Source organism: Cuculus canorus, chromosome 6 (genome assembly GCF_017976375.1).
Source record: "Cuculus canorus isolate bCucCan1 chromosome 6, bCucCan1.pri, whole genome shotgun sequence".
Taxonomy (NCBI): domain Eukaryota; kingdom Metazoa; phylum Chordata; class Aves; order Cuculiformes; family Cuculidae; genus Cuculus; species Cuculus canorus.
The window spans coordinates 4,911,591-4,938,586 of record NC_071406.1 but is presented as its reverse complement, the minus strand read 5'-3'; the positions used below and the strand labels follow the sequence as shown (position 1 = coordinate 4,938,586).

Below are 26,996 nucleotides of genomic sequence, written 5' to 3'. Positions count from 1 at the left end.
AAGCCAGAGGGAAGCTGTAGGTATGAGAAATGTCTTTGCTTGTCCACCTCTTAATTCTTTTTCCACACTGTGTACCCCATACAACTCTCAGCTGCAGACGTGCAGATCTTGTCTTCCCGTAAATCTGCGAATCCTTTTTTCTTTTTCTCTTTTATTCTTTTTTTTTCCCTTCTCTAAGCCATCTGTCAAATGTCTCTGCCTTCCTATCACTCTCCCCATGGGCTCCTTTGAGAGGCTGATGGCAGGGCTGCCCTCTGTTGTGTTTTCTGCCTTCTCCATGCCATGTCAGCTAGTGACCACCGGCACTTTGTGCGGCTTCACTCCTTTGCACGTTGAGCTCACCTTGGCTTGCAGCGGCTCCTTCTTCTCATCCTGCTCTGTGCTTACTTCACAGCACCACAGGAAAGGAAAAACAGACCAGCAGATCGGTTTTACAGCTAAAACCACCATTGACAATCAAGGGTAAAACTCACAACTTTTTTTTCAGAGGAAAATGTAGTAGGAAAATTTTCATGCTACCGTCCATGCAGTTTATTTTCAAAAGACAAAAGGAAACGTTGCACTATATTTCAGCTTGACTTCACTCAAATGCTCGGTACCTGAAGTGCCTCAACCTTCTACTTCTTTTTCTTGGGTGGTACAAGTTTCATGCAGTTCTGTTGCCTTGTTGGTGGAGTAAACAAAATAGGTTAGTGGGAAGTTAAAAAAATCATTTAACAGTGCAAACAAGGCTAAGGATACTACAAGAACTGATGGATAGAGGTTAGCTTTGGGGGGCATCAATATTAAGTGCTTTGTGTGTGGTTGTTTTGTTGTTTTTTTCGAGAGAAGGAAATGAAATGTTACAGTTCAGGAGTGTCAAATATATTGGTGCTTACTGAAAATGGAAATGCAGATAATAAACAAGCATTACTGCAAGGGTCTGTGCTCCACCAGGGTGGAGCTGTATCTCTAAATGACAATGTTAGTCCACAACTTTAACTCTTTGTCCCTATATCCCTCCTCACAGTCTTTTTTTTTTTTGTTATTGCTGTGGTGGGTTTTTTTGTATTGAGGTTTTTTTTTTCCTTGCAGCTTTGGAGGCTGAATAGAAAGCAACTATTTTTGTTGCTTCCGGATGACTATGTTCTGGTTGTGTGCGGGAATGAGTGTCATTCAAGCTTGAACGGAGGGGACTGCTCTAAAATGGCTGGTCTGGGATAATCTTTATAGATGGCAAAGAGACACATCAACTCTGTTCTTCTCTTGCACCTCTAATTCTTCTGTTTTCCACCTTGGCAAACTCATGCTCCATGTAGATTCCCACCACTCTATCTGCCATGTTACTGCAGACATTATTGACTTCTCACTGCTATCAATCTGCTTCTTTGCTAAAGCAAAAGTCTGTTTAGAACTGTTTTCACTATCATTCTGTGCGTATTCTTGTGCCTGTATGGGAGAAATTTATTTTCATCCTTTAAATTTTGCCATGGTGAGAAAGGAAAGAAAAAAAAAGCATATGTATACACACACGCCTCTAGTTTTCATTTAACTCTCGGAGGTCATGTGTTTGATCACTCTGCAGGTCAGAGTCTGGAGGAGCAGGCGCGTCACTGGCTGTTTCTTCATGCAACGCTGAGTGTTTGTACAAGAATTTCATCATCCTCTCTCAAGAACGGCTGCCAACCACAGGGTAACGTGGTTTCACTGTGGAGGGGAAAAGACGAATTTTATATGTAAAATTAGTTTTAACACCAATACGCTTCTTGACACGAAGGTCAATAAGTGCCTAAATTACTCTAAATAACCGAGTTTATTATCATTCCTCTCTGATGCATTCCCCTGCTGCAGCTGTGACACTGCGCTGTGTAACTTATTTAATTATACAGTTATGTTTGCTGCTGCGTGTCTGTTGTTGGGTATGCTATGAATATTTAGATTTTTTTCCTTTCTCTGCAGTTCTGTACTTTAAAGAAATTCACTGAAGTGTATTTAACCTGAAGTAATCTAGAACGCGCATTGCTTTGGGCTGTGCTTTTTGGGGAACTTCCTTCTGCAAAATTGTAGTCACAAAAGCAATTTATTTTGTGTAACGATGGGTAGGAGAATCAGCCCTTATTCTCTATGCATTTCCATAATTTTTCTTTTTGTTCGTTTTTAAAACGACTTAAATTCACGGTGCGATTGGTGCTTTCAGTGGGTGTATTTCCACAGTGTGGAATCTATGCCACAAACTTCCCCACCTATACGTGTGTACCCCCACCCCCAGTTTTCCTTCCGAAGAGTTCCTTCGAACACTAACCTGAAAATGTCAAAGGTCTGTTGGCTGAGTTGCATTTAGCAACGTGGTAAACAGCTATTGGAGGGCAGAAAGTGCAGGACATGCTGTTTCCATATTACTCTTTTTCTCTGAGGATATCGATACAGATTTTTAAGTAGAGATTCATTGTGTGCCTGTCAGCACTGTGCTGGGTAGAAAGACTGTGAGTAACATCTTGGAATATCATAAGAAAATGCTTAAAGGGGCTGAGGGGATTTTACAGTTTATTTTAACAAAGACATCAGAATAAAATTATAGACAGAGCGTATATCTATAAAAATATTGCAAGTGGATCGGAAAACAGGCAAAAATATCATTCTTTTAATTAAGCTTAATGGATTTTCTGTGTAAGTTTGAGAAGACGGCTTGTGAATATTCACCTTTTTTTTCCTATTTAGTCAGTAAATTATGCATAAAGGACAAAATAGAAAAAAAATCACCCAGACATTCACGTCACTTGTGTCTGACTAATTCTCATCCATTGTTTCTTATAGATTTAAAATAGGAGATGAAGTCGTGGGGCTGATACCTGCGCTGATAAAATATGTAATAATGACTGTTTTCTTAAATCAAGTTGCAGGTGCTCTTTTGAGGATGAGAGATTTCAAATAGTCATTGCTGAGTTCTTCACACTGAATCAGTATGCAGTAGAGGCAATTCTGTGCAAGAGTCAGGAGAGCAAAGAATGTCTAAAAAAAACTATACTGACTTCATGTCATCTATATCTATTAAGTCAAACATTGTAAGGAAGTTTCAAGGAAAGGAAGAAAATGCATGAATACTTTTTTTTTCCAGAGTAGGTGGTGGTGGAAAATTATTTCTCTTAAAACATTGGTTATTTTCAGCCTAAATAAAGAGTATTTATTATGGCGGTTGATAAATTTTACTTTAAGTCGTATGAGCAAAAATCCTGATAAGGAACCGTGTTTATCAAGATGGGAATGACATTTTTGCCTTGATGGGTCTGAATTTGAATTTGAAGAGGATACAGAACATAGTTTTCAGTTAAATTAAGATAATTGGATGGAATAAAAGTGGGATGTTCTGATACAAGTGTATTTTTTCTACATGTTGAAAATAACAAATGACTCATGAATTATTGTAAAATAATTGCATGGGACAATTCTACAGCAATTAGAAAATGTAATAATGTCAGTCAGAGTATAAAAGATCTTACAAAAATAAAAAAGAAAAGTAGCAAAAACCTCAAGCTGTTCTGGGTTTCCCTCTATAAAAAGCCTAATTACCATTCAAAGGACAAAAGTACTTTCTTATTCTGGTCTCAGAATTGGATCTCTGGGATTTCATTCCTCAACAGGATTTTGATTGATTTTATTTTAGTAGTTTTATCTTATTTCATAATGTTTGTATTAAATCAGATACCTCTGAGCACTTAATCATTTTTAGCTTCTAGATCTTTGTATCTAATATTATATTTGCTGTCAAAATTTAATATAAGTAAGAATCACAATAAATGTAAGTCATTGATCAGATGCAGCAAACCAGAACAATGACAAGGAACAAAAAGCCTGATCCAGAAACCTTTGTCTGTAATAGAGACACCTGTTGACTTCGATAGGTTTTGGGTCGGGCCTCAAATGGAAACAAGACCCATCTATGCTTGCCAGGTAGGTCAGTGGATGACCTGGAATATGATAGCCATTAATCCACTGTAATAATGGTGCGTCCTTACTGAAAAATGGTGACGAGTAAAATAAACAGGAGGATGCTGTGCTGTGTTCATACAGTGAAAAGCAGAAAATCTACAGACCAGATGAGAGGTGTCTGGTGTACAAAGCCCTTATCATCCATCTCCCAATCATAAATTACAGAGGAATTGCTTGTGTGGAGGCAGGAGATAAACGTTAGAGGCTCCCAAAACCTTCCTCGTAGGCGATATCTAGGGGAGGACATATGTGACAGCAATACCAGTGCCTCACGGTCTTCCTCTGAGGGACTGGGGAAGCTAAACATCAATGAACAAATATCCCTAACTCAACTGAGTCATCTGTTTAGAGATTAAAAGGTTCCTTCCATTACTTTAGGAGCAGTGTCGCTGAGGACTGAAAGAAACCAAAATCCAGGCATTAAGTTGAATGGGAAGGGGGTTGATCGTGTAGAAAAGACTACACAGGCTACTGTGTGGTCCTTTTGTCTGTAAGGAGACCATCAAGGAGATCTGATTTCCAGCCCCTTCTCCAAGGATTGTTGACATAATTTTCACTAAATTCTTGTTATGTATCTACTGGATGTGCTTTAATAACGCCTGTGGGATTAAGACACCCATACAAGTGCTGTAATTCAATGAAACAGGCCTTTGGAAACAAAGTGGTTTTACTTTCCAAGTGCCAATCCCAATATTGCTTTATTGATTAAGCCTGTGGTTTCTTAAAATTTGTAATTTGGAGAAGTGAAGGTTAAGTTACTTTGCAGTGTCTGTAGAATAATGGGGTGTCTGTATTAGGGATGGTAGTATTGTCTGTGAATGCAGCTTGCTTTTCTAGATATTTCACAACATTTACTGGAGGAAATAAAGATCTCTGAGCCATCCTGATGACTGCAGAATGAGATCCAGAAGGTCAATACTTTTCTGCAGTTCAGAAGAGTACACATGTTGTTACCAATATCCCAGCAGAGCTGCTAGAGGCAAGGTCTTGAGTATGCTGTTCGTCTGTGGAGGAACTGAGAAGCAGTTCCCTGGGGAACAGGGAGCCTGTTGTGTTGAATCCAGCCAGCTCAGTCACCTTAGCATCACACTCAAATACTTGTCTAGGTGTAGACCTCTGCCTCCTAGAAGACTTGAAAAACATTCTGAGAATGAAGATGTTAAAACATCTTTTCTCAGCCATTTCTGCTATTTTATTTTCCCCTTTACCAGCTAAAGGCTGATCAGGAGGGATGAGTGGGAATGATAAACTTGGTGACAATGAGGAGGTGTGAACAACCTGTGTGGAGACAGCATAAAAATAGTATATCTCCAATACCTCCCAGGAGAGAATTAACTATTAGCTAAATGAAAACTGCTGTTTTAAAGAGCTCTACTGGCATATTTTTTTTATAACTGCATTCTTGTGGGAGAGGAAAAATTGCTACTGTGTAAGATATCAAGTCTGCAGGGGAAAAAAGAAAATGTTCCTATCTTAAACTAAATGATAGCAAATTAAGCCAAGTAACGAGCATCATGCTGACCATTTGGCTAGAGGATAAACAGGTTTGGATTAATTGGCATGAATGAGGTTGTGCTGTTTAGGGGGTTACATTTAAATACCAACTGTTGTCCTTTCTGTACATGTTGATGAAGTTCTTCTGGTTGGTTTTCAGGGACTGGCATAAAAAATTTGATAAAAAACCTAATCTGCGTTTTTGTATTTGTACTGAAAAGAAGAAAGACAAATGTGCCACAAGCGATTCAAATTTTAAAAATATCTATAACTTGGAATATAGCATCACACTGACTCTCAGAACTCCTCTTCCACAAAATTCCAAGCTACGTTAAGTGACAAGGAATCTAATACTCAGATGGCTACAACCCATATAACTGTCTGTTTTTCCCTCCACAGCTCGTTTCTGGGTAACCGTCAATCATATACTATTTGTTTTAAGAAGAGAGAACTGGTACTTATGGAAGATACATACTTAGAGTTCTAGAAGGAAAAAGCTATATTCTCTGGTGGATCTGTGCTGCATATTGTGTGCTGATCTGTCCTATTTCTACCTATGCCCTACAATTTTTCTGTTGCACCAAACCTCTTGAGGATATTAAAAAGGCAGAAAGTATTTTGTGATCTAACTATATAGTTCCAATCAAGTACTTCAGTGAACCTCTTGTTCGCCTTCCGCTACAGAACACAGCAGGCAGCATCAGTGAAGTTTTGCCCTAACGTACAGTGTGGGTGTCATCAATTGTCTTTGCCAATAGATCTGTAAAGCCAAGTGCACAAATGCTATTTTGAACACAGTGGTGTCTCGGAGTATTGCTGTTACAGAACTATTCTTGAAAAGATCAATGAGCTTGTAAATATTGCAGTTATAGTTTTTGGATATTCTATTAGAAACTATCGTCTGTCCTGTTTGCAGCTTAACTTGGGCTTCTCTCCTTTGCCAAGACAAATTGAGCTAAAACACCAGGACATTCGTCATAGCTAGAAGGAAATATTATTCAAGGTCTTGGGTTTGAAAGCTACGTTTCTAATGATACCTCTGTCTGCCATCTGTATCCTGCCTGCTCTGCCCTCGTACGTGAGCATGTCTGTACACAAACACCCCCTCCTATTTTTAAGAAAGAAAAGCTGAAAGGAGCTGAACAGGCTGGAAACAACTTCAGTGTAGCTGTACACCTGCTATTTTTAGAGGCGCATACAGCAGAAACAATAATGCTGCCTCTGGCTTTGAGATCTCAAAATCGTGAATGACACTTCAGTGTTTGTAACTGCTCTCAGTCTGGTGGGAGAACTTAGAAGCTGCTGATAGAGCTTCAAAAGGGAATAGCATCGTATTTATAGAGGAAAACCCAAAACCTTCTGGGGTTACAGCAGTATGTTGCCTTGGAAATACTTGAATTGATCAGCTTTACCATTGTATTAAAGTACTTCAGTTTTTAAAAGCTTTACATCAAGTAAGATTGTGTCCTGAATGATGAAGCTTTAGTCACCACTCATGAATATGCATATTGCAGAAGCTAAATTGTGGTGTTTTTCATCTTAAGGTGAAATTGGATGACCTGAAAATGGATCCATCTTCTGTGTTACCAGCAACCATTTTAGAACAAACTGCCTCGCGGCTAGGATGCAGTCCCACAGATAAGAAGCTTGCTCTTCACTTAGATGAAGAAGATGAGCTAAAGCATCTTCGCGAATGTTTCTGTATCCCAAAAGTCAAGGATCTGCCTCCAAGTGAGAATCATAATTACAGTGGGGGAGCCGGGGGGAAGGGGGGGGGTCTTCACATCTTCTGTCTGTCTTTATCACGAATTTTTGGAAATCATTGTCACTTCTGAGCTAATTGAGCAATTGCAGTCATATCTGAGCACAGTGTGTCCCTGATGTTGCTAAATCAATCCATCAACTTATTCTAGCACCAAAAGCTTTATGCTTTCATTCCCATCCTGAATAAAATGTGAGGATACAGTACTTACATGGTGCTTATGCTGTCAGTCAGCTGCTTTGAACAATATAGCGACTGATTGAAAATTATAGGCAGAAGCATTTCTGTCTAATGGTTTGAAACGGAAATGTAGCTTACAATAGTTCAGAACAGTTGCTTCCTTGGTATAATATTTTTTGGTATTATCTATCTAGTTACAATTATTTTAGTTAATGAAAGAGACAGTACATGTATTATATTAACATTTATGCTTTATTGCTGGTAGTAGAGATTATGTTCTTCCCGAGGCCAAATGCAAGACTGTGCCTTAGAACCAATGCTTGATTTGAGCAAATAATTAATAAGCAAACCTTTTATTTGAGTATCTTTCCCCCTTTCCTCATGAATCACCTACGAGTAGATAACTGCATTTGGCTTCAATGTAGACGTGTGAAATGATTCTCGAAATCGTTCTGCTTCATTCCTGGTCTGTAGGTTGTTTCGAGAAGCCTGGGGCATGCCTGGGCATGGATGCAGAGGTACCTTTGATTGATTTATTAAGGGAGGACCTGGTGTGCAGGCAGGGAGGCAGGAGAGAGATGTGGGAAGGCTGGCAAGCTGAGAGGGAAACATTTGCTTCTGTTTAGCACTCCCAGCCCAGCAAAACCACAAAACATTTCCATGGCTTTTTGTACCCGCTGCTGCTACTGCTGTGTCTGGTCAAAATCATGCAGTGAAACATGTGGGAGCATCCACTTGTGAAGGCAGCACGGTCCTGGGCTCTTCTGCTTCCCAAATCCTGTCTGGGTTTATTTTCAGCTCATGTGTCAAATACAAGGCTAAAACAAACTGTGCCTGCTCTGCAGGCCCTGGTGATAGTGCTCCAGAAAGAGAAGAAATAGCATATTCTTTGCTTAGATAATAGGCGTAGTTATTCTCTTTTTCTGCCCTGGCAGAAAGCATCAAAAGAGAAAAAAATGTCATAGAACATTCTTGCAAAATGTCTTCATTTTCTACTAAATGCAATTCAATTTTCTGTGGATATTTTACTGAGAAGGACTGTATTGATGGTACAGGAGAAATTACAAGTGGATTCACAAAAATATCCGGTAAAGTCTGTGATAGAAAATGATACCAACTGCCTGCATCCCTGGACATCTTTTGAAACTATCTTTGTCTACAGTATCTTTCTGCCTCGCAATGATGAATGTTGGTAATGCAGTTTACTTCCATCTTTAGAACATGGGGATGATAAATCTTAGTTTTCTGTGTACAGGTGGTATTGTCTTATCTTTACCCACACTTAAATCTTTGAGTTTTTATACTACTCAGAGCAGAACTGAATACTTTACAAATATTCAAACTCGGTGCTTCCTCCGCGTGGAGGAGGTGTTCTCAACTTGTCTACCATGAAGTATTTTTGTATTTTATTATTTTTCTTTTACTTAAGAGAGTTTCTTCTGAATATGATTATGCTGTCCTGAAAATCACTTCAGCTGCCACTGTGCATCTGGTGCACAATCACCAGAGTAACATGGGCACAGGACCTGTAAAACATTACTCTGAAACTGGAAAGATACTGGAAGGCAGCTCACACGGCTGTTACGCTGTTAGTCTGGCTATGCCATTGAAATCAACCAGGGCACCTGATGTGCGGCCGTGTCTTTGACTCCGGCGTTGTCAAATATCTCTCAAGAATATGAAAGGTCATTTTTCAGCCTAGTATCTCAGCAGGTTCAGATTAAAGAAGTTTCCTACTGAGAACTATGTAGAGATTTCGATACTCTTGTGACAGTTTTCATTGCTTCCCTTCCAACCTCCATTATTGTTTGTTTTTCTATTGCCATGATAATAGAATCATAGAATAGTTTGGGCTGGAAGGAACCTTAAAGATCATCCAGTTCCAGCCCTCCTGCCATGGGCAGGGACATCCCACTGGCTCAGGCTGCCCAAAGCCCATCCAACCTGGCCTTGAACACCTTCAGGGATGGGGCAGCCACAGCTTCCCTGGGCAGCCTGGACCAGTGTCTCACCACACTCATAGCAAAGAAACTCGTCCTTATGCCTAGTTTAAATCTGCCCCTCTCCAGTCCACAATATTTAGACTCAAAGACCGCTGATGTGTTTGCTCTTTTTTTCTCAGTTACTATCATATGTAGTCCTGAGATTGTGGATAGATGTGTTTTGGTGAAGATAAGAAGCCTGGAAAGTAGTACCAGTTGAACAGCACAGAAAACTCATCATTCCTGTGTTCCCAAATGGAGGATTTTTTTCTTCATATTTCCCCCCCGTTTCTATTTCCCATGCTTCAGCTGTCATCAGGAACAGCTTCCCTGCTGAAAAACAGCAGGGGTGTAAATACGTACGTGTATATTTACATTGTGCGTCTATACCATAGAGACAGATCTCCCATGACATTTATCTGAGCACAGGAGCGGATAGTAGATAACTTGCTTCTGGAGATAAATGTCATTACAGATATTAGCCATCAAATATTCTTTATATATTTACATAAAACATTACAATGAGGTTTTAAAATGAAGCCTTACAAGAAGCAGATGAGAACATCCATGGGAGACAACTGTAGGATGACGTACATAAAAATATTTAGAAAGTAATTATAATGGCTTAATTTAGTTATCAACTTATAAACTGTCACAGCTGTTTATTTGTTGTATCAATCAAGTGGAAACTCCTCGCAGACTAACTCCCTAGCAAATCTTTGAGTTTTTGAATCCGAGCACGAGGGATGAGCCTCAGGTGAACAAGTAGGAAAAGATGACAGCAGAAGATTTTAAGAAATGTTTGGATATCCTCGCTCTTCTCCTTGTTGACAACAAAGTCTCTTTAATGCTTTTTCGTGTACTGGGGAGGGGTGGGAATGACTGGATTGTGGTTGACAGCCGGGTGCCAAATCACCCATCTGATTAAGGCTATGGCTTGTGCTTTGTCATCTCCTAAAGGAATAGAGCATCATTTGGGTTTCTTGGGAACAAAAAGATGTCCCAGAGCGAAAATGTTGAGCTTTATTTCCCTGAAGAGGTGATTAAAGGTAGTAGTTAGTCATATAAATCTCGATCTTTGTTTGGAAACTTGTGAGGAGGGTGTGAAAGAGGTGATCTTTTATCCTTCAACAAGAGATAGTACTCAGATAATGTGTAAACAGATTTATTCCTTCCTTTCTGGTTAATAAAGACATTGTATTTTTCCCTTTTATTTGGACTGAATATTTCTGAAAATAACCTTCCTATTTCTTTGATTTTAAAAAGGTATAAAACTACATCTTTAATGTAGATGGGTGGGTATATTTACTATGCAAAGTAATGTACGTTCTTAAATCTGACTAGTTTGCATGAATCTAAGTAGTTGTGAGAACAATTTATAATGTATCTAATTAATCTTAATGTAAATCATCATCCACGTACTTTTTTCTTCGGGCTACTCTAAGGACAATATCTCAACAATTGTCTCCTCTTTGTTTTGCACCTGCTTTTATTTCATCACTTGTGCTTGTTTCCTATTTGAATATTTCAATATATATTGCATGACAACCAAAGCTCCTCCAGAAATAAAAAAGGCCAATACTGTGAGAAATGAGGGTATAGTAATTCAGGGAAAGACAAGTGCTATTCTTAAGAAAAGAAATGCATTACTCTAAAAAATATCACTGGTGACTGAGGAAATGTTGGAGCACAACAGGGTGCTGGTCCAGAGAAGCTTTGAAATAACAAATATGTTGCAAAAAAACAAGCTAGTTTGGGAAGCGGCAGTGATCCAAAATATGTCTTTTAATGATATGAGAGACGGGGAAGTAAATGGCTTTTTAGGAATAGAAAGAGCACAGCTCAATACAAAGTTGATAATGCACCAAAATAAGAATATCCAAAATAAAAAGTGTAGAAGTAGAAAAATATGTTTTATTGAACAGGTAACACCATCTCTCTCCAACAGTGACCCAAGAGGTGTTCTTGTTTAGAGATAATTGTGGTGCAAGAATAGTTAACTTGTTTGTAATTCCTTACCCATTTGAACTCTTGTTTGGAGTTTAAAGAGTGTTAGTGAGATTTAGAGCTCAAAATTCTTGGGCAGAGTTCCTTCTCTCTGTTCCCAATAAGACAGTATTATTGTGTTTCTTGTTAGGAAAAGAACTATTAACAGAACTATTTTAGGACTGTGGGTAATATTTATGCCTCTCTGTTTCCATTCATATCAGAACAGAGATGAAAACCAGACATGGTATCTGTAAAACAGATTAGGCTGAAATTGCTCTCTGATTTATGCTTTTTAAAAGCTTCTAAAGCTTTAATCAAGAAATTACTCAAGTTGTCTGTACTTCTGAAAAATGTGTTTCTGGTGAAGTTCAATGAAGTTGATAATTGTTAGTGGAAAAGGTAGTAAGAGACCTTTTCCAGGCATCTAATCTATTTTTCTACAGCCTCAACATAGTATTTGCACAAGCAGAAATTTGATCTTATAGTTCATTTCTAGCATTTATCTTAACATCTTCATTCATTTGATCTTTCTTCCAAGGTATACTGATTATATTTAGCTAAAATATACGTAATGTTATCTTTAGGAGTATTGTGTGTGTCTATATAGACGAATGCAAATCACCTACTAATACTACAAGGTCACCATCGCTTGTCCCTCCAAGAATCTCTAACATGAGAAATAATAGAAAAAGGCATTGTTTGGATTGATAGATGATGACATGGGGTAATTAGATTGCTCAGAACCTCACTAAACCTATTATTTATAAATTTCTACCGCCTTGCTTTCCTGCTAATCATTGAAAGGATTTGTCAACATAGATTTCCTCCTCCTCAGATGATGATGACATGAAATGCAGCCCACAGTATATGCTGACAAGACAAGAACTTTTGAGATTGCCTTAAAATATCCTGTACGACTACGTTTTCCTAAATAGCGATATAAACATCAGGAAGAACTTGCACAGAAGACACAGATTTACCTAGTCTTAACTGTTTATTAAATGCACGATTCAAGCAGTTTCATGACTCAGAGTAGAAATATACCGATAATGGAAGAAAAGTGGATAACCCGGTCAGAAAAATGCTCTCTATTCACTCACTGTTGGTTTCAGACCTGACGAAATGATGCCAGTGGCTGCTTCTTGCACAGTCTCAGAGACTTAGGGATTTAATGCTGCTGGAATTTGCATTAGCTCCAGAGCAGGTATAGATGGACTCAGCCAAAAGTCCTCAGCAGGAGGATGAGGAGAATAACTGTTTGCTGCTCTGCTGTCTTCTTCCTCAGACCCCTGTACAGGATCACCCACGTGGTGTCCTGGGAGGAAGGTCAGGATGCAGTACCTCCATTCACACTCAGAGATCACCGTCTTGGGGAGATCCAAAGCAGGGAGAGCTCTGGGTGGTGGTACCTGTGTGCATGTGCACAAGTGTGTGCTGTCACTCCTGTGCTCACTCTTACGTGCGTGTTGTTTCTGTGGTTTCCCTCCTCAGCTGATCTGAGCCTGGTGAATGGAGAGGAGAGCTGTGTGTACTTTGCCGGGAATTCTCTTGGTCTCCAGCCAAGAAAAGTTAAAACTTACTTGGAAGAAGAATTAGACAAGTGGGCTCAAACGTGAGTACACTGTGGGGTAAGCGAAATGCTAACCTGTACTTCAGATAAGCACTAGGTTTTATTTTTGGACCTGCCTTGGAAGTGCTTGAATAGAAGAATAGTGTGTTAAAACCACTATAGCCGGGGAGTAAAACACTTTCAGTGTTTCCCTAGCACTATTTATATCTACTTTAAAGGCATAAATAGTAAAAAGAAACTTCCAAAGGTGATAACCTGTGCTTGTCACGATGGGTCTTGGGCTCATCTGGAGAACCTGCAGAGTTTAACCCTCCCCATCCAACCGATAGGTGTTTAAACACGAGGCACACGAGCTAATTTGGTTACTGTTGCTTGCTGGTAAACACAATTCAGTTTCAAGTCCTGTGATTTTTCTAATTAACGATTTTAACTGTGTGAGATTCACCCTGCAGGACGTGCAATGGGCAGTTCCCCTTGAGATAGCACTGAGCGCAAGTGGTGCTGCTGCCAGAGCTGGCAGGTTTTTGGCTGCTCACATACCAGGTCTCTGCTTGACAAATTCATTTTATTTAGAAAGAAGTATTCCTGACTTCTGGGGAGCTGAGGGTTGTTGACAATGAACTCGGCCAAACAGAGCTGATGCTGGGGAGACAGGAGAACAAAAGAGGGACACAGTCCAGCATTGCAGGAAAGGGGCATTGTCATCATAGCAGGTGTGGAACTTTTAGATATAGAGTGCAGAAAAAAAGCTTCTTTATTTTATTATTTTTATAATATATTTTGTTTCTGTGGAGAGTCTGTGCTTTGAGGTAAGGTCCAGCACCTGCCTGAGCAGCTGGAGTAGGGATGAGTAAGGAAAAAGATAAGTAAAAACCAGCGACCTGCAGGTGGGAAAGGAAAATAACATCCAGATGAGTGAGTGAGCTGGGGAAGAGAGGAACACTTTTACAGGGTGTTGAGGTATGAAGGGGACAGATATGATTTCATGCTGAGAGAGAAGAAGGAAAAGGACATAGAAGAGGAAAACCTAATTCTGTTAACTGGACAGGCTATTTTCAGTAGAAATGATTTACATGCAGGCTTCACAATGTAACTGCAAAAACTCTGTAGCCGCTGTTTCACTTATTAATATATGAATGCTATAGGTTAAAAAAATTGTTTACTGTATCCTTATTACTGAGAAAGATGAGAATGAATGGGAGTGAATTCTCAAATCTATTCCTATTCTTCCCAATAGGAAGCACTTGTTCCTCCGACTTATTCATTCAGCACAGCTCTGCAGTCTTGTCAATCATTTATAGAAATTGAAACCTTGTCCATTTCTATATGATTATTGTACTTTATCAGGGAAACAGCTGAGCTCTTGCAAAAGGTAAAAGTCAGATAGCACTCTTATCTGTTAGAGTGATGCACTGAGAGTGCAAACATATTTCAGCTCCTTCACTGTACTTTTACATTGGTTCACTTATATTCTTGTGTTTGTTATAATGAAAAACTTTTTTCTCAATGACTATAAAAACCTGAAAGAGAAAGGTAGGCAGCATGTTTCTCCAGAAGATCAAAAGTGCCTTCAGTAGCTGTAACAAAGAGGGAAAAACGTCTGAGCACAATTTTAAACCATCATGAGAGAGGAATCAAATCTAGAAAGACTGTTCAACAGAAATACACCTTGGCCCTAAGCATCTTAGCTGGAATAAATCAAAGTTAAAAATAAACAAAACCCCAAACTAAACCCAACAAAACACTGAACAAAATCCTGTTATCTGTACTTGAGCTAACAGAGAGAGTCTGGGTAAAGTCGAGCTAAATATGAACAAAACAATGTATGCTTAAAGAAGCTGGTGGGTGGGATTGGCTGCTGGGGGCTGCAAAGGAATAAGTGGTTGGAGATTCATAAATGGATGGTAAACGGATGTTTTTATTCCAGTAACCAAGGGGAGCTCAGCAACATTCCGTCTAAGGTAGTAGCTGTCATCAGCAGAAGCCTTTTCGATGCCTTCTGTGTTGGCACCATGGAATTTAGTGGCTGTAGCTTAGATAAATAAGTAGCAGGAGTCTAAGAAATGGCATGCAAATTAGGTCGATCCTTCATGTCAGCAATGATATAGATTCTGACTCTCTTAAAATTGGTTTATCGCACTTTCTCTTTGTTGTGTCTTGGGACTCATCTCAAATAACTACTATACTTGTCTATTTAAACAGTTTTCTGTGCTTATAGCTGATGGCAAGAGTGAAAAGGAAAATTACCTGGTAGCTGTTGTCAAGGACGGGGAAGCTCATAGCTTTAGCTCTGCGTGGTGATGGCAACTCATTAGAGTAAGGCCTGGGGAGAAAGAAGCCTTTTTATGCATTTCTTTCTGTTCCCTCTTACGCTGTTACTGTCCCTTTTTTTCTCCCCCCTCTCACCTTTAATTGAAGGGTTATGGCTTTCTGCTCTTATATCTGTCTCCCACACATCTGTTCTGGTTTTGTATTCTTTCTTTCCACATTCCTCAGCCTTCTTTTTTTTGTGCTAATGTATAAAGACTGCAAACTGAAGCCACTGGCATTCTTAGTATAGATTAAAAAAGAGCCTTTGAGACTCCGTCTTTCTTTCTGTTTTGATTTTGGCTAAATCCAAGATTTATTGAATGGGGGATAAAAAGGGATGAAGAGTTGTCTCTTCCGTGCTTAGCCTAGAGTAGACAATAATCGTGCCTTTTTTAATCTAAATGACAAAAGTTGAAGTGATTTGTTTAGGTGGATGAAGACCAATAGCTGCTTTAATGTCTTGTTTTCCTTCACCACAGCTGTTTAAGCAATTATTGTTTTATAGAATCATTATTTCTTGCGATCATACTCGCTGCAGTGGGCGATGTCTCTCACACTCTAATAACGTATTAATGTGGAACTATGAAAATGGAAGGGAGTCTACTGTAACCGGTTATGTTCCTGTGAAGGACTGATAGGGTGACTGGGGAGCGGCAAACATGCTGAATGGAAGTCTTGAGGATTAGAGACATTTAGTTGAGCAAAACTAAGACAGAGGAAAAATGATTGTTGTCTGTGAATGCATCAAGGGGTAAACAGGGGAAGAAATGAGCTACTTCTGCGAAATAATATGCTAGCACAGCAAATGTAAACTGCGAATTAATAAATAGGGGTTAAAAACTAAATATCTATATACATATTATAAGTATGGATGCAGTCTAGCAACAAGATTCTGACATTAATGTAGTAGGTATAAAAATCCAAGTCTGTGGAAGGCATTCCCACACAGCACCTGCTGTGGCAAAGGCCCATTTTCAGTGAGTCAAAAGGTACTTTGGTACAATGTGCTGAACTAATCCTGCAAGATCTGTCAGTCCTGCAAGGAGGAGTGCAGCCTAGTGGGGCTCGGTCATATCCCGCTTGACAGGCCCACTTCTCCTGCCGTTTGAGGAGTCATCTCTGCATTGTGCCTTTCAGCAGGTTGTAGGTTAGAGCTGTAAATGCCTGGTTTAATGCTTTGGTTTTTTACTTTTGCCCTCAATCTACTGCTCCATACTGTTCTTTTTCTTTGCATATATCTTCCTTTCTTTTGGCTACTACTTCGCTTGAAACCATCGTTAAACTTAAGAGTCCGTATTGGCTCATTAAATACCTTGCATCATTTTTGGCAAAGAAGCAAGAAGGGAATTTCCACTTGAACGAGGTTTGGATGAACACAGAAGACTCCTGAAGCTGGCAATTAATTTAAATCCTTTTTGTTACCGCCTTCCTAACCCTGTGATCATATCTAAAAATGTGTTTCTAGCTCCCCTAGCAAGCTTTAAATCAACCAGACCTCAGGGAATAAAATGTGGCATTGTGATTTCTTACCATATTGAAAATAAAATGCTAACCGACCAAAAATTAATTTTCAGAATGAGAAACTCCCACAGTAGTTTAAGAAATAGTTCTGTTTGTGTGACGGTTTATGATTTGATGGGCCACGTTTTGTGTTCATTAATTTGGGTACCTCGATTTAAAAACGTCTTGCTACCGAGGGTGCAGTGGAAGCAAAATGAGGCATAGGCTCACGGTGTCTGAAGGAATGCCAGAAGCGCTGCAGTTGTGTCCTTAAAGATTATTACCCCCAGTGCCTACCAGAGCTGAGAGGGGTGGTATAATATACAGAGATATAAATTCTCTGAGGCAGAGCATAGAATTTTACAACCTAAGTATAATAGGATGTATTGTGCCATCAGCAAAGGCTACAGAGTTTCATGTGATTAAAATAAAAAAAGGGTCCAAGAATATGCCTTTAACTACCATTTTAGCTGCAATAATTTTTGTCTCTTGGCATTTATATTGGCCATCAGGAGGAAGGCAAGCTGTAAGCTGTGCCGCAATAATAATAATAACATGAATAACAATTAATGCTGGATTTCCCCTCTTACAATATACTTAAATTTCCATGTTTTCTTCTCAAAATAAAATATTTTCATGCTCAAAATATCATATCTGTTTTCATGATAGCTTGGAAGTTTACTCTGAAATTTTGTTGGTCCTATGTGCTGATAGAGCTTTCAACAGTAAATTCCCATTAGAAGGACACTAATGGCTATAAAATCAGAGAAAGCTAATGAAAGAGAATCCCATAGGTAGTTAGGGCTTCTTTTTCTAATCTTGTTATGTTCGCTATCCTCTTTCAGAAATACAGATCCCCTTAAGCTAGGAGCCACTGAAAATCTTTGGTTTTTGGTTTTTTTTTTCATTTTTAACAATCTGTGTTATCCCAAAGTCCCTTGATCACTGCATTAGAGTTAAGAAAAAGAAGGAAAATTAGCAATAAATGTCTTGCTGTTTGTGAAATGCATACCACTGTCTCCAGGGAACGCAACTGTGTTATGGTCTGATCGAAGGGAGGAACTTTTAGAGCTAATCCTGCCCCGTACCATATTTTCTCTGCTACCCACCTACTGCCTTTGTTCCTCATCTCTGAAATGTTCTTTTAAATGAATGCTATTTCACACTGCCCGCTTTCTGCTATCAAAGTCTCATCAGAGAGCAATTCTGAAACGGAGAAAAGCAGTCAGCTAGTGTAAAGCAACATTATCTTCATTAGGGACTGGGGTCCTCCTTGTTGTCTGTGTGGGGTTGGACTTGTTGAGCATAGTGGAGTTATTTTAATTGTAAGAGGTGTCCAGTTTTACCTGGGCCCTCCTCCGGCTGTTGACTTAAACTAGTCCAAAATAAAATAGGGCTTTAAAAGGATAGGAGGCATGAAATCATTAATACAATTTGGGGGTTTTTTGCAGCAATTCTTCTGTTCTTTAGGGCTGTAGCTCTGTAGGAAATATCCCTAGGGGGTATGAATTAGTCCCGAGTCAATCAGAAAGGGCCTGACTAAAACATCCAGGGGTAACTTGGGTGGGAGACAGAATGAAATTGTACCTGAGAAGGAAAAGTAGGAGGTGAATAGAGAAAACCAATCTTTAAACAGCCTGAAGCATTGAGAACTAGCTGGTAGTGCCCCAAATACCCAGCTTTCTCGTGGCTTAATCTGCCAGAGAGCTCATGATTTGAAGTGAACGTTGCGGGCTTGCATTTCTTTAAAATGCTTGCTGGTTTTTTTTGTTTGTTTTCTCTCTATCATTACAGCTTTTAGGGCTGCTTTTTCTTTTTTTTTGCCATCTACCCCGTTTCCTACTGTCTTTCTCTCTGTTTTGAATCATCTTTATTCTTGGTTTGCCTCAACCACATGCAGACTGGCATTTCCAGCTCCACGAGTACCCTGTGGTGCTCAGCAAATATGAAAATCATCCAGTGTGAGATGTAAGCCCAGAGCAATATTCGCCTGGATTAGCACCATTACTACTTTTCTCAATCTGCCTTCATTTGCATCGAAATCTGTGTGTGACATCCTGCGTATTTAAGAAACTTTGCACCTTTTTATTTATATATGCAAGGTGGCTACCTTAGAAGTTTGCTTCTGTGTCACATTTGAAGGAAAAATTAGTTCAGAGTACTTAATCCAGAACTGAATGTACATATCTGTCACTTCAGGGTAGCAATGCATTCAGGTTTAAGGTGCCTTGTGTGATCCACTGTAGACAGGAACAGTTTGCAAAATAAAGTTTTTAAATGCCTTCTGTCAATGCAAAAAGCTTTATGCACGCTTAGATCTAGAAGAATTTGGCAGGGAGAAGAGAAGCAATGAAAATTACTAAGCAGCTCTATTTGCACAGGTTCTTCCCTCCATATAGACTAAGTACCAGCGAGTTCATGCAGAAGGGTGAGTTCCAACAGCAGGTTCAGGCGGACAGATATTGCTTCTGACAAGAAATAGTTCCGTCTAGGAGACGGGAAGTATTCAAGTCTACAATTCTCTGCACCTCAGCTAGAAAAGCACATAGAGTAACTCTGCAGGGTGATCTCTGCTCTCTGTGTAGTTCATGTGAACGGGGGCACCATTCTGCAGTGGGCATCACCATGCCCTTTCTTGATATGCCTCCTCCCAGGGGCTTCCTGTGCCCCTGCTGCCGCTTCCAGAGAGCTTGTGAAAAAGCTATCATCTCTGATTCTCGGGAATATAGAATAAGACAAAATAAGTTCTTTTCAAGCAATGAAAACCTGTTGAAACCTGTTAGAAACCAAATTGCATTTGCTACAAGCTTGAGTAGTGTGGTACCAGTGCCATGCTCAGCTTGAGCCAGTGTCCTCCTTCCTACTCCAAAGGCAGGATCTCCAAATCAGGTATGTTTCTTAGGAGTGATCCAAAGGAAATAGCATATGCTTTCATCATCTGCCTCTTCCTTTTCAGAGGTGTTCATGGTCATTTCAATGGTCAGCGCCCATGGGCTTTGGCAGATGAGTGCATCGTGGACCTGATGGCTAAGCTGGTTGGTAGGTATGAAGTGCAGGGAAAGAGTCTTTCTCTAGCAGTGTTTTTATCTTTTAAGACCAAAAGTCTTGAAACTCTGTAACCACAATTTAGTTCCTTGCCTTCTTTTGTTTTAAAATAGACTTTTTAATGACTTATGCATGGACTAACACTTTATTTTAAAGCTGCGAGTGATTTAAAAGATGAATGTATGTGGTAATATATGAGCATATGCATATCATGAAACTAATTGCAGTAAAGCGTTTCTTGAAGCGTCGTAAACCACTTGGTCTAACACATGAAGCTCTTTTAAAGGGCACTTGGCATTACAGATTCTCAGTCTCTTTCCTAGAAGTGAACCAATGAACTTTCCCCTTTGAAAAATTATTTCTCTCTAGACATTTTCTGCTTTTCCTCCTTTCCCTGTCACTAAATCTAGCCTCACATTTGAGAGCTGCTTATGTCAATGAAGCAGATAATTGGGGCAGGACCTGCTATTTCTAAGTTCCCATTACCCTGCTGTACCCCTTGAGGAGTCTGCAGTGCTGCAGGACCTTGATAGTAAATGCGTCTGGTTATTCTAGAGATTGAGAAGGAGCCCTGGAGACTTTTGGAGAGTTTGCCAGCCATGAAAGCAGTGTCTGAGTCTGAATGCAAATTTCCTCTATTGCCTCTCAGTCTAGCCTGCGTGTAGCTGCTAAAAGAGTATTTCACTGAGATTTCCTTCAGAGTAGTAGCTGTCAGAAGGGGGAAGAGAAATGATCTTGACAGGGTTTCTCACAGACCCTTTTTATCCCCAGCCCTTCTCGCTATTGTCAAGGCTATGTTAGTAGACTTTAGTGAGATTTGGCCAGTATTTCAATTGAGCTGTTGAAGATAACTGTCAATTCTGACTGTTTGAACTGAATTATCATGGGTTCATTTGTGCTTTCGCTATGGAAAAATGTTGTGGTTAAGTTGACCTACTCTATCCTAGATATTGTCTCGTAATATCTCCTCCAACTATAGACAAGCGTTCAGTGAAAAATTTATGGTTTTTCTCCTTCAAGAGAAGCAAATGTCTGATCCAGTGGAAACAGATACATTAAGGACTGATTTGTGGCAGGTTTATTTATGTATTTATAAATAAGACAGTTTTAATCTCTTCATGAAGTTTCTGAACAGATAAAATGCTGGATGTTATTGTTGGATCAGAGTAAATGTAAGAGCATATTTTTACAGTTGGTCTATCCATAATGTAAGCACTAAGACAGGATAAACATGAGCGTGGCTAGACTCGACTATGCAGAGCAATCCCATCTGCAGAATGAAATAAAACCCAGAATGTGGACTGGTTACTCTGATTTTGGAAGTTGCTACCACAATACCTAGTACAGTTCAGGAGGTTAAGAAATTACTTTTCTTGCTTTCATTATGTTCAATGGCAAGGTCAGTGTATTCGTCCATTAACTGACATAGAACTTAAAAATGTGAGGAAGTAAAGGGGTAGAGGGTGTTGAAATGCTGAATGAAGCTGATTTAGGGATTTCTTTAGCTTGATCAATCTTTCCTGGCAAGTGAATGTTCTCATTTTACTGAGTTATGACTGGGAATCTGTGAGCTGGTGGGGAAATGTGGCTTGTCGTACAACTAGCCCTATGCATAGTAAGGGCTTTTAAATTGGAAACCTTGAATTTCATTAACTGGGGGACATAGGCTTCCTCTTATGTCTCATGAGAATAGAAAAGTAGTCACTTTATTAGTTTAGGTGTCTAAAAGTATGTAGTGTAACAAGGTAAGAAAATTGCTGCTCTTCAGATTAGGAGAAAGCCAAGATTCCCAAGGGACAGCTTGAAACACCTGAATTATCATCCTTCTTTGCATCACCTTCCGTGGCTGTTTGCCACTGCTCTGTTTGCAAGTACTGGACCCCCATGAAGTCCCTGCAAGGTGTTGAGGCAGGCTGAGCACTGACCTCCTGCCAGTGCTGGTGCCGGGATCACTTTGGTCCCAGCTTTAGGTTAAGAGTCATTGCAGAAAGCAGGGAGTCGGGCTGGGATATTTTTTCCCTTAGCCATCTGTCGTGTGGAGGCTGCCAGCTGACTGTGCATTATATTTGTTTAACCGAAAGATGTATTCTGAGTGTAAGGAGAGGGAAATGAGAGCTTTGCTTAAACTTCATCTAATTGCTTGTCATTCTCCTTATTTTTCTTTTCTTTTCCAAACTCCATATGACACTGTAACTTTTTTATCACAATGGCAAGACTACGCTGAATTTATTACATTTTTGTTCATTTTAAACAAATATTTTAAAGTTTTCTCTAAAAATTATGACAGAGGTCACCTTACTGTTAACTTCCTTTTGCTTTTAAAGCTTTTGTTGGGAAGGGTTTCATAGTCTTGTTTTCCTCATCAATATACGGTATGTCAACATTATTAGTTTGGGTTTTTTTCTCTAGAGTTTTTTGACTTTGTTTAGTTGAACCATAAAATCCGATCCAGGCTCAAATCTGGCCCTCGGATTCACATGCCAGCAGGGTTTTAGCTATATAATATCTTCCATCTTTGAACATTGTATTTACTATTAAATAATAATAATAAATCACCTTAGAAAGGTATAATACAAATATGTATGAGCTGACTGAATTCTGAGTAAGTTTAATAGAAGAACACAAAAAGAATTTAGCCCTGATTTTTATTCAATATTTCATATGTTATGGAGGAGGAGGAGGAATTGTCATTTCTCACTTTACTAGTGAGTAAAAATTATTTGCTGAAATTTATCCAGGAGTGGCCTAAAGGCTATAAATTATCTTTGCCCATTTAATGGTTTATAGTGCTATAAGAACTCGCTTATTAAATGCAGTCACAATTTCTTGTTGAATGGAAATTGCAGTAGCAAATACGCTGTGAAACACAGAGTCGAGGGCAGTGGAAGCTGAACCTTTTTTTTCTGTGCTCGTGCCGAGTGGCATAACGCAGTGACGGTAATCTTGGCTTCTCCTACTAGACTTTATTAAAACATTACAACCTTGGCAGGATCACCTTCTGATGGAACAAGATTAACTGTATGGCTGCTGCTGTACTATGCGCTCAAGCAGGTCTCTGTTGAGGGAAGACTGAATGCTGAGCAGATTTGTAGTGACTTTGAGTGATAAGGATTATTTGAAATAACCAAACTATTTTCAGAACTGAGGGCTTTAGCCTTTTTTTTTTTTTCAATCATTTTTATAAAACGCTTTTTACTTACTCCGCTGAGGATCAGGCTCCCGCTGCAGTCAGAGAGGTGAAGGATGGCAGTGTCTGCCTAACACAATCATAATTGTCTCTGAAGTTGTACTTTGCAAATGCTGCTTCCTTTTATTAAAGGGGAGATTTATCAAGCAGAACACACAGGTTTTAGCCTGTCTTAGAGATATGGTATAAAGTTAGGAAATAAAGCAAGCAAACATAATTTTGTCTCCTGTGTGCTGGGTCTTTGAATATTGTAATAGGTTAATTGGATCATAGAAGGTTGTTTTCCGAAATGCAGTACAGGTTATAAAGGATAACAGTTTTCCAATGACACGGGTGAGGTTTGTTTTGTGGGCATGAAATTCAATAATGGAAAGCTTTTAATAAATATATAATTTACGGAAGACCAAGACTTACATGACAAATGTAGTGTCATATTTAATTTGGGATGTTAGCATGCAGCTAAGAGTGATCTACAGATTAACCATTTGTTTTTTATGGAAACGGTACAGCAGAGAGAGGACTGCTCATGCAGACTTTGCTGTGAAAGCCAGAGATTTCACAGCATCTATGTGAAAGCCATAGAGGAGCAGAGGGAGAAATAAGAACAATGCCATTTCTTGATGTTATCCCTTTTTTCAGCCTCAGGAGTTCCATAGAAATATTAAGACTGAAAATAATACTGTTTTGGGCTGCAATCACTCTCTCTAGCTGTCTTCTGTATCTGCAACAGAACAGCCACAAGGTGACCTCTTCCGGCAGCATAGAGCCTGCAGATCCAATGCTATCAGAGGAAAGAAAAGAAAGCAAAGGAGAGCAGTTTAAGTGAGGAAAAGAGCTTATTTTTCCTTATTAGAAGAATTAGGTCCACTTATATTTCTTCCCACAAACTTGGTGATGTTATTGATGTCTGGAGGAAGGAACTTATTCATGACATCTCCTTTTTTCCTCCTGGCTCATCCCTTAGGTGGGTCCTCCAGAGTCATTGGCAGCTGTTGACAGATCATTCTGTCCAATACTTTCAGATTTCAGCAACACAGAAATATCGTTGTATACCCCAATCAAAATGATTCTTGGCTTTTCATACGGTGGCAGAAGTTGAGACCTGCTTGACAAGAATTTATAAATAAACTTTTCCTAATTATAGATTCCCATGTTCTTTGACCAGATTTGCTGATATTAAGTTCTGCCTATGGTTATGTCTTTTTCCTGAGCTAGTAAAATAGTAAATCAAATAAGTCTAAACTCTGTGTGTTACAGTGGGAATGTCTTGGTGCTCTTGCTGCCTTTCCCTTGTGTTGGCTGGGACCTTGTGTACCCTCCAAGGGCAGGATTCACCTCTCTGTTTCTTGTGGCTTCCATTACCCTCTTTTATCCCAATACCATTTTTTTCCTTTCCTCTTTATTGATCTCAAGGTGGCTGTTGCCCTCCTTGCCTACTTACACTTGTTTTCATCCCTCTCTGTCTGCAACCTTTTTCTACATTTGGCCAGCTCCGCTTTCGGGGTGATGACTAAGGGCAAGGTGTGTGAGCCCTTCTTCCAGCTGAAGATGACTCTCAAAGCACTCATTTGTGTCAAGGGTGAATTACTGCTTTTTAAAACAGACGTCAGGCAAACCGGAAAGAAAAAGGAATTGATTTTCTCCATATCTCAGTGGCGCCCTGTCCAATGCACAGTCCCTCATCCTGCCTAGGATCTGTCACCAGTGGTTGATAAGGATTTGAGAATTTGTTACTAGATACTTTGTAATAGCAATTAGTTGTTACTTCATTAGCTTTGCCTGTGATTAGCTGTAGCTGATAAGCATCGGTTAGTAGCCACCTTGGAGCTACGAGATTATGGCTAAATTGCTACGTTAATAATGGTCTGTTATATGAAATAGAACAATTTTGAATCCTTTTATTAAGAAGGAGATTTAGCTTGACATTATGCTTACAATAGATGATTGCCTCAGTATGTTTTCTGACTTGCTCTACGTATAAACTTACTACAAAGTCTTATTTTACGTAGTCTTCTGACCTGCTTTTTGTCTGAGAAATTAATGATAATAAATCCACTGGTGCTTTGCCGGGAAATGGAAAGACAGCATTTTTTTTCAGTGAGTGACCTGAAAAAATAAATATTTTCCTGCCAGTGTGGTGTAGTGAGTCAGGCAAGAAATCTTTTTACTTTGCTGTGATGTCACCTCAAACGTTTGCTTACTTTCCAGTCTTTGGAGAGACAATTGACTGACAACATGCTTTTGCTTTCTCAATATTGTACTACATTTATCCGAAATTATAAAGAAACCCATAATGGTTTTTATTATTATTTTTCTTATTTCAGGGGCCCAAAAACATGAAGTAGCCTTAATGAATGGGCTGACTGTTAACTTGCACCTCCAGATGGTAAGTCTTCAAGATGCTTATTTGGTGTTGTGTTGACAAGTATATTTTGTCCTTTCTCTGTGAATGTAGGAATAATGTTTTCTGAGGACATCACAAATACAGGCACTGGGTGATAGCCTAACTTTTCTTAAGCCTTGAATGATGATTTGGTTTATGCAAGACCTTGCTCCACTTAGTATTAAGAAGAAAAGCTGGACAAGAAATATTTTCATGGACTCTCTAGGGAAATTTTGAGCTGTTCTTCCACGCGCTACGTGTCAGTCCTTGGAAAGGAGATCTTATTTAAGAAACATTTCCAAATAACTTCTTAATTTTGAATTTTACACCAAATTTCAAAGTTTAAGAAAGGTGACCTCAACTGTGAGCAAGACGAAAGTGTAATTTCAGTCAAACTTAAAACTCTGTTGCATATAAGTGATGACATTTTGAGCTATGCTTTTTTATATACCCCTAAAAAGTGGTAAAGCATCTGATTTTGATTTTTATCACACGGTGGCCATCAGTGTGGTCTCCTCATGAGCAAGTCTCTGCTGTCACATACAGCCTATCTCTGATTCTCTAGTGTAACCAAAGACTTGGTTTAACTAAAAGAAGATGTGAAGCTTTGTTTTGTGGAGTTCACACAAAAAAATAGATGTTACTCAAGATCCACTTCTTTGTAGTAGGTCTCTGAGTATGGCCAAGTATAACCCAATTTACCTGGCTGCTCTGCCTCAAATTAAGTGCAACACAGCCAAACTTGTTCCAGACTGGGTACACAGCCCATGCCGAACTCTGTAACCACTGCTGACATGGAAGTGTGTTAAGGTTTGTAAGTCTTCCAGCCCTCTCAGCATCACAGCAAGCCCAGTTTGCCTCTGCACGACAAATACTATTCGCTTAAAGGTGCTGAGATGAGGTCCATGCAAAAAAGCTTGGTCTTTTGGTCAGGGTTGTTTCAGAGGAGGGGATGATTTAATGACAATTGCTTTAGAACAGGAATGGAAATCCAAAGCCTTTGTGTTGTTTGCCACTGTTCAGTCGCTGCTTTTGTTTGTGGGATGGAGCTGGATGAAATCCCAGCTTCCCTGGTTGCAGTCAAAGCTTTGCCATCGATTCCTGTAAGTGCAAGTTTTCACTGCTGGATTTCTGTGGCCTTTGTTATGTATGTATAAAACCCAATTTTATAGTGATTTCCTACTTTGATAAATCTTGTACGGACAAAGAAATATATGTAATTTCTTGGGAATTCTCTGTAGTCTGCATGAAAGCAAAACAGTCTCTAAGTTATATGCTGGGGGCATCTCTCTCTGCTTAGATACATCTTAACATATCTTTTTTTTTGTTCTTAACAGCTATCTTTCTTTAAGCCAACTCCAAGACGCTATAAAATTCTTCTAGAAGCCAGAGCCTTTCCCTCTGACCATGTAAGAAATTAATATTTCACCATATTTGTATTATTAATCATATTTTCCTAAAGAATATCAGTAGCTCGATTTGAATATTTATTAGCTCATCTTGTCCAAGTAACATTACAATAAAAAAATCTGTCAAAAGCTTTTGAGCTCAGCATATTTTACAGATCGTAGCTTTATCCCTTTTGTTCAAATAAAAAAAAGTTACAAGAGGAAAAGATTGAATGGGTA

General features: G+C 39.2%; 1 protein-coding gene across 1 annotated transcript in view; it reads left to right on the top strand.

Moving 5' to 3' along the window:
• The first annotated feature begins 2,393 nt into the window (after positions 1–2,393).
• Positions 2,394–26,996, top strand: part of KYNU (kynureninase) — a 60,009-nt gene continuing 35,406 nt past the window's right edge. Inside the window, exons 1-7 of the mRNA XM_054070647.1 lie at positions 2,394–2,462; positions 3,857–3,927; positions 7,005–7,191; positions 12,865–12,985; positions 19,710–19,792; positions 25,310–25,371; positions 26,706–26,777. Of these exons, the coding sequence (XP_053926622.1) occupies positions 3,898–3,927; positions 7,005–7,191; positions 12,865–12,985; positions 19,710–19,792; positions 25,310–25,371; positions 26,706–26,777 (555 nt within the window). The 5' untranslated portion in view covers positions 2,394–2,462; positions 3,857–3,897. The remainder of the gene's footprint in view (positions 2,463–3,856; positions 3,928–7,004; positions 7,192–12,864; positions 12,986–19,709; positions 19,793–25,309; positions 25,372–26,705; positions 26,778–26,996) is intronic.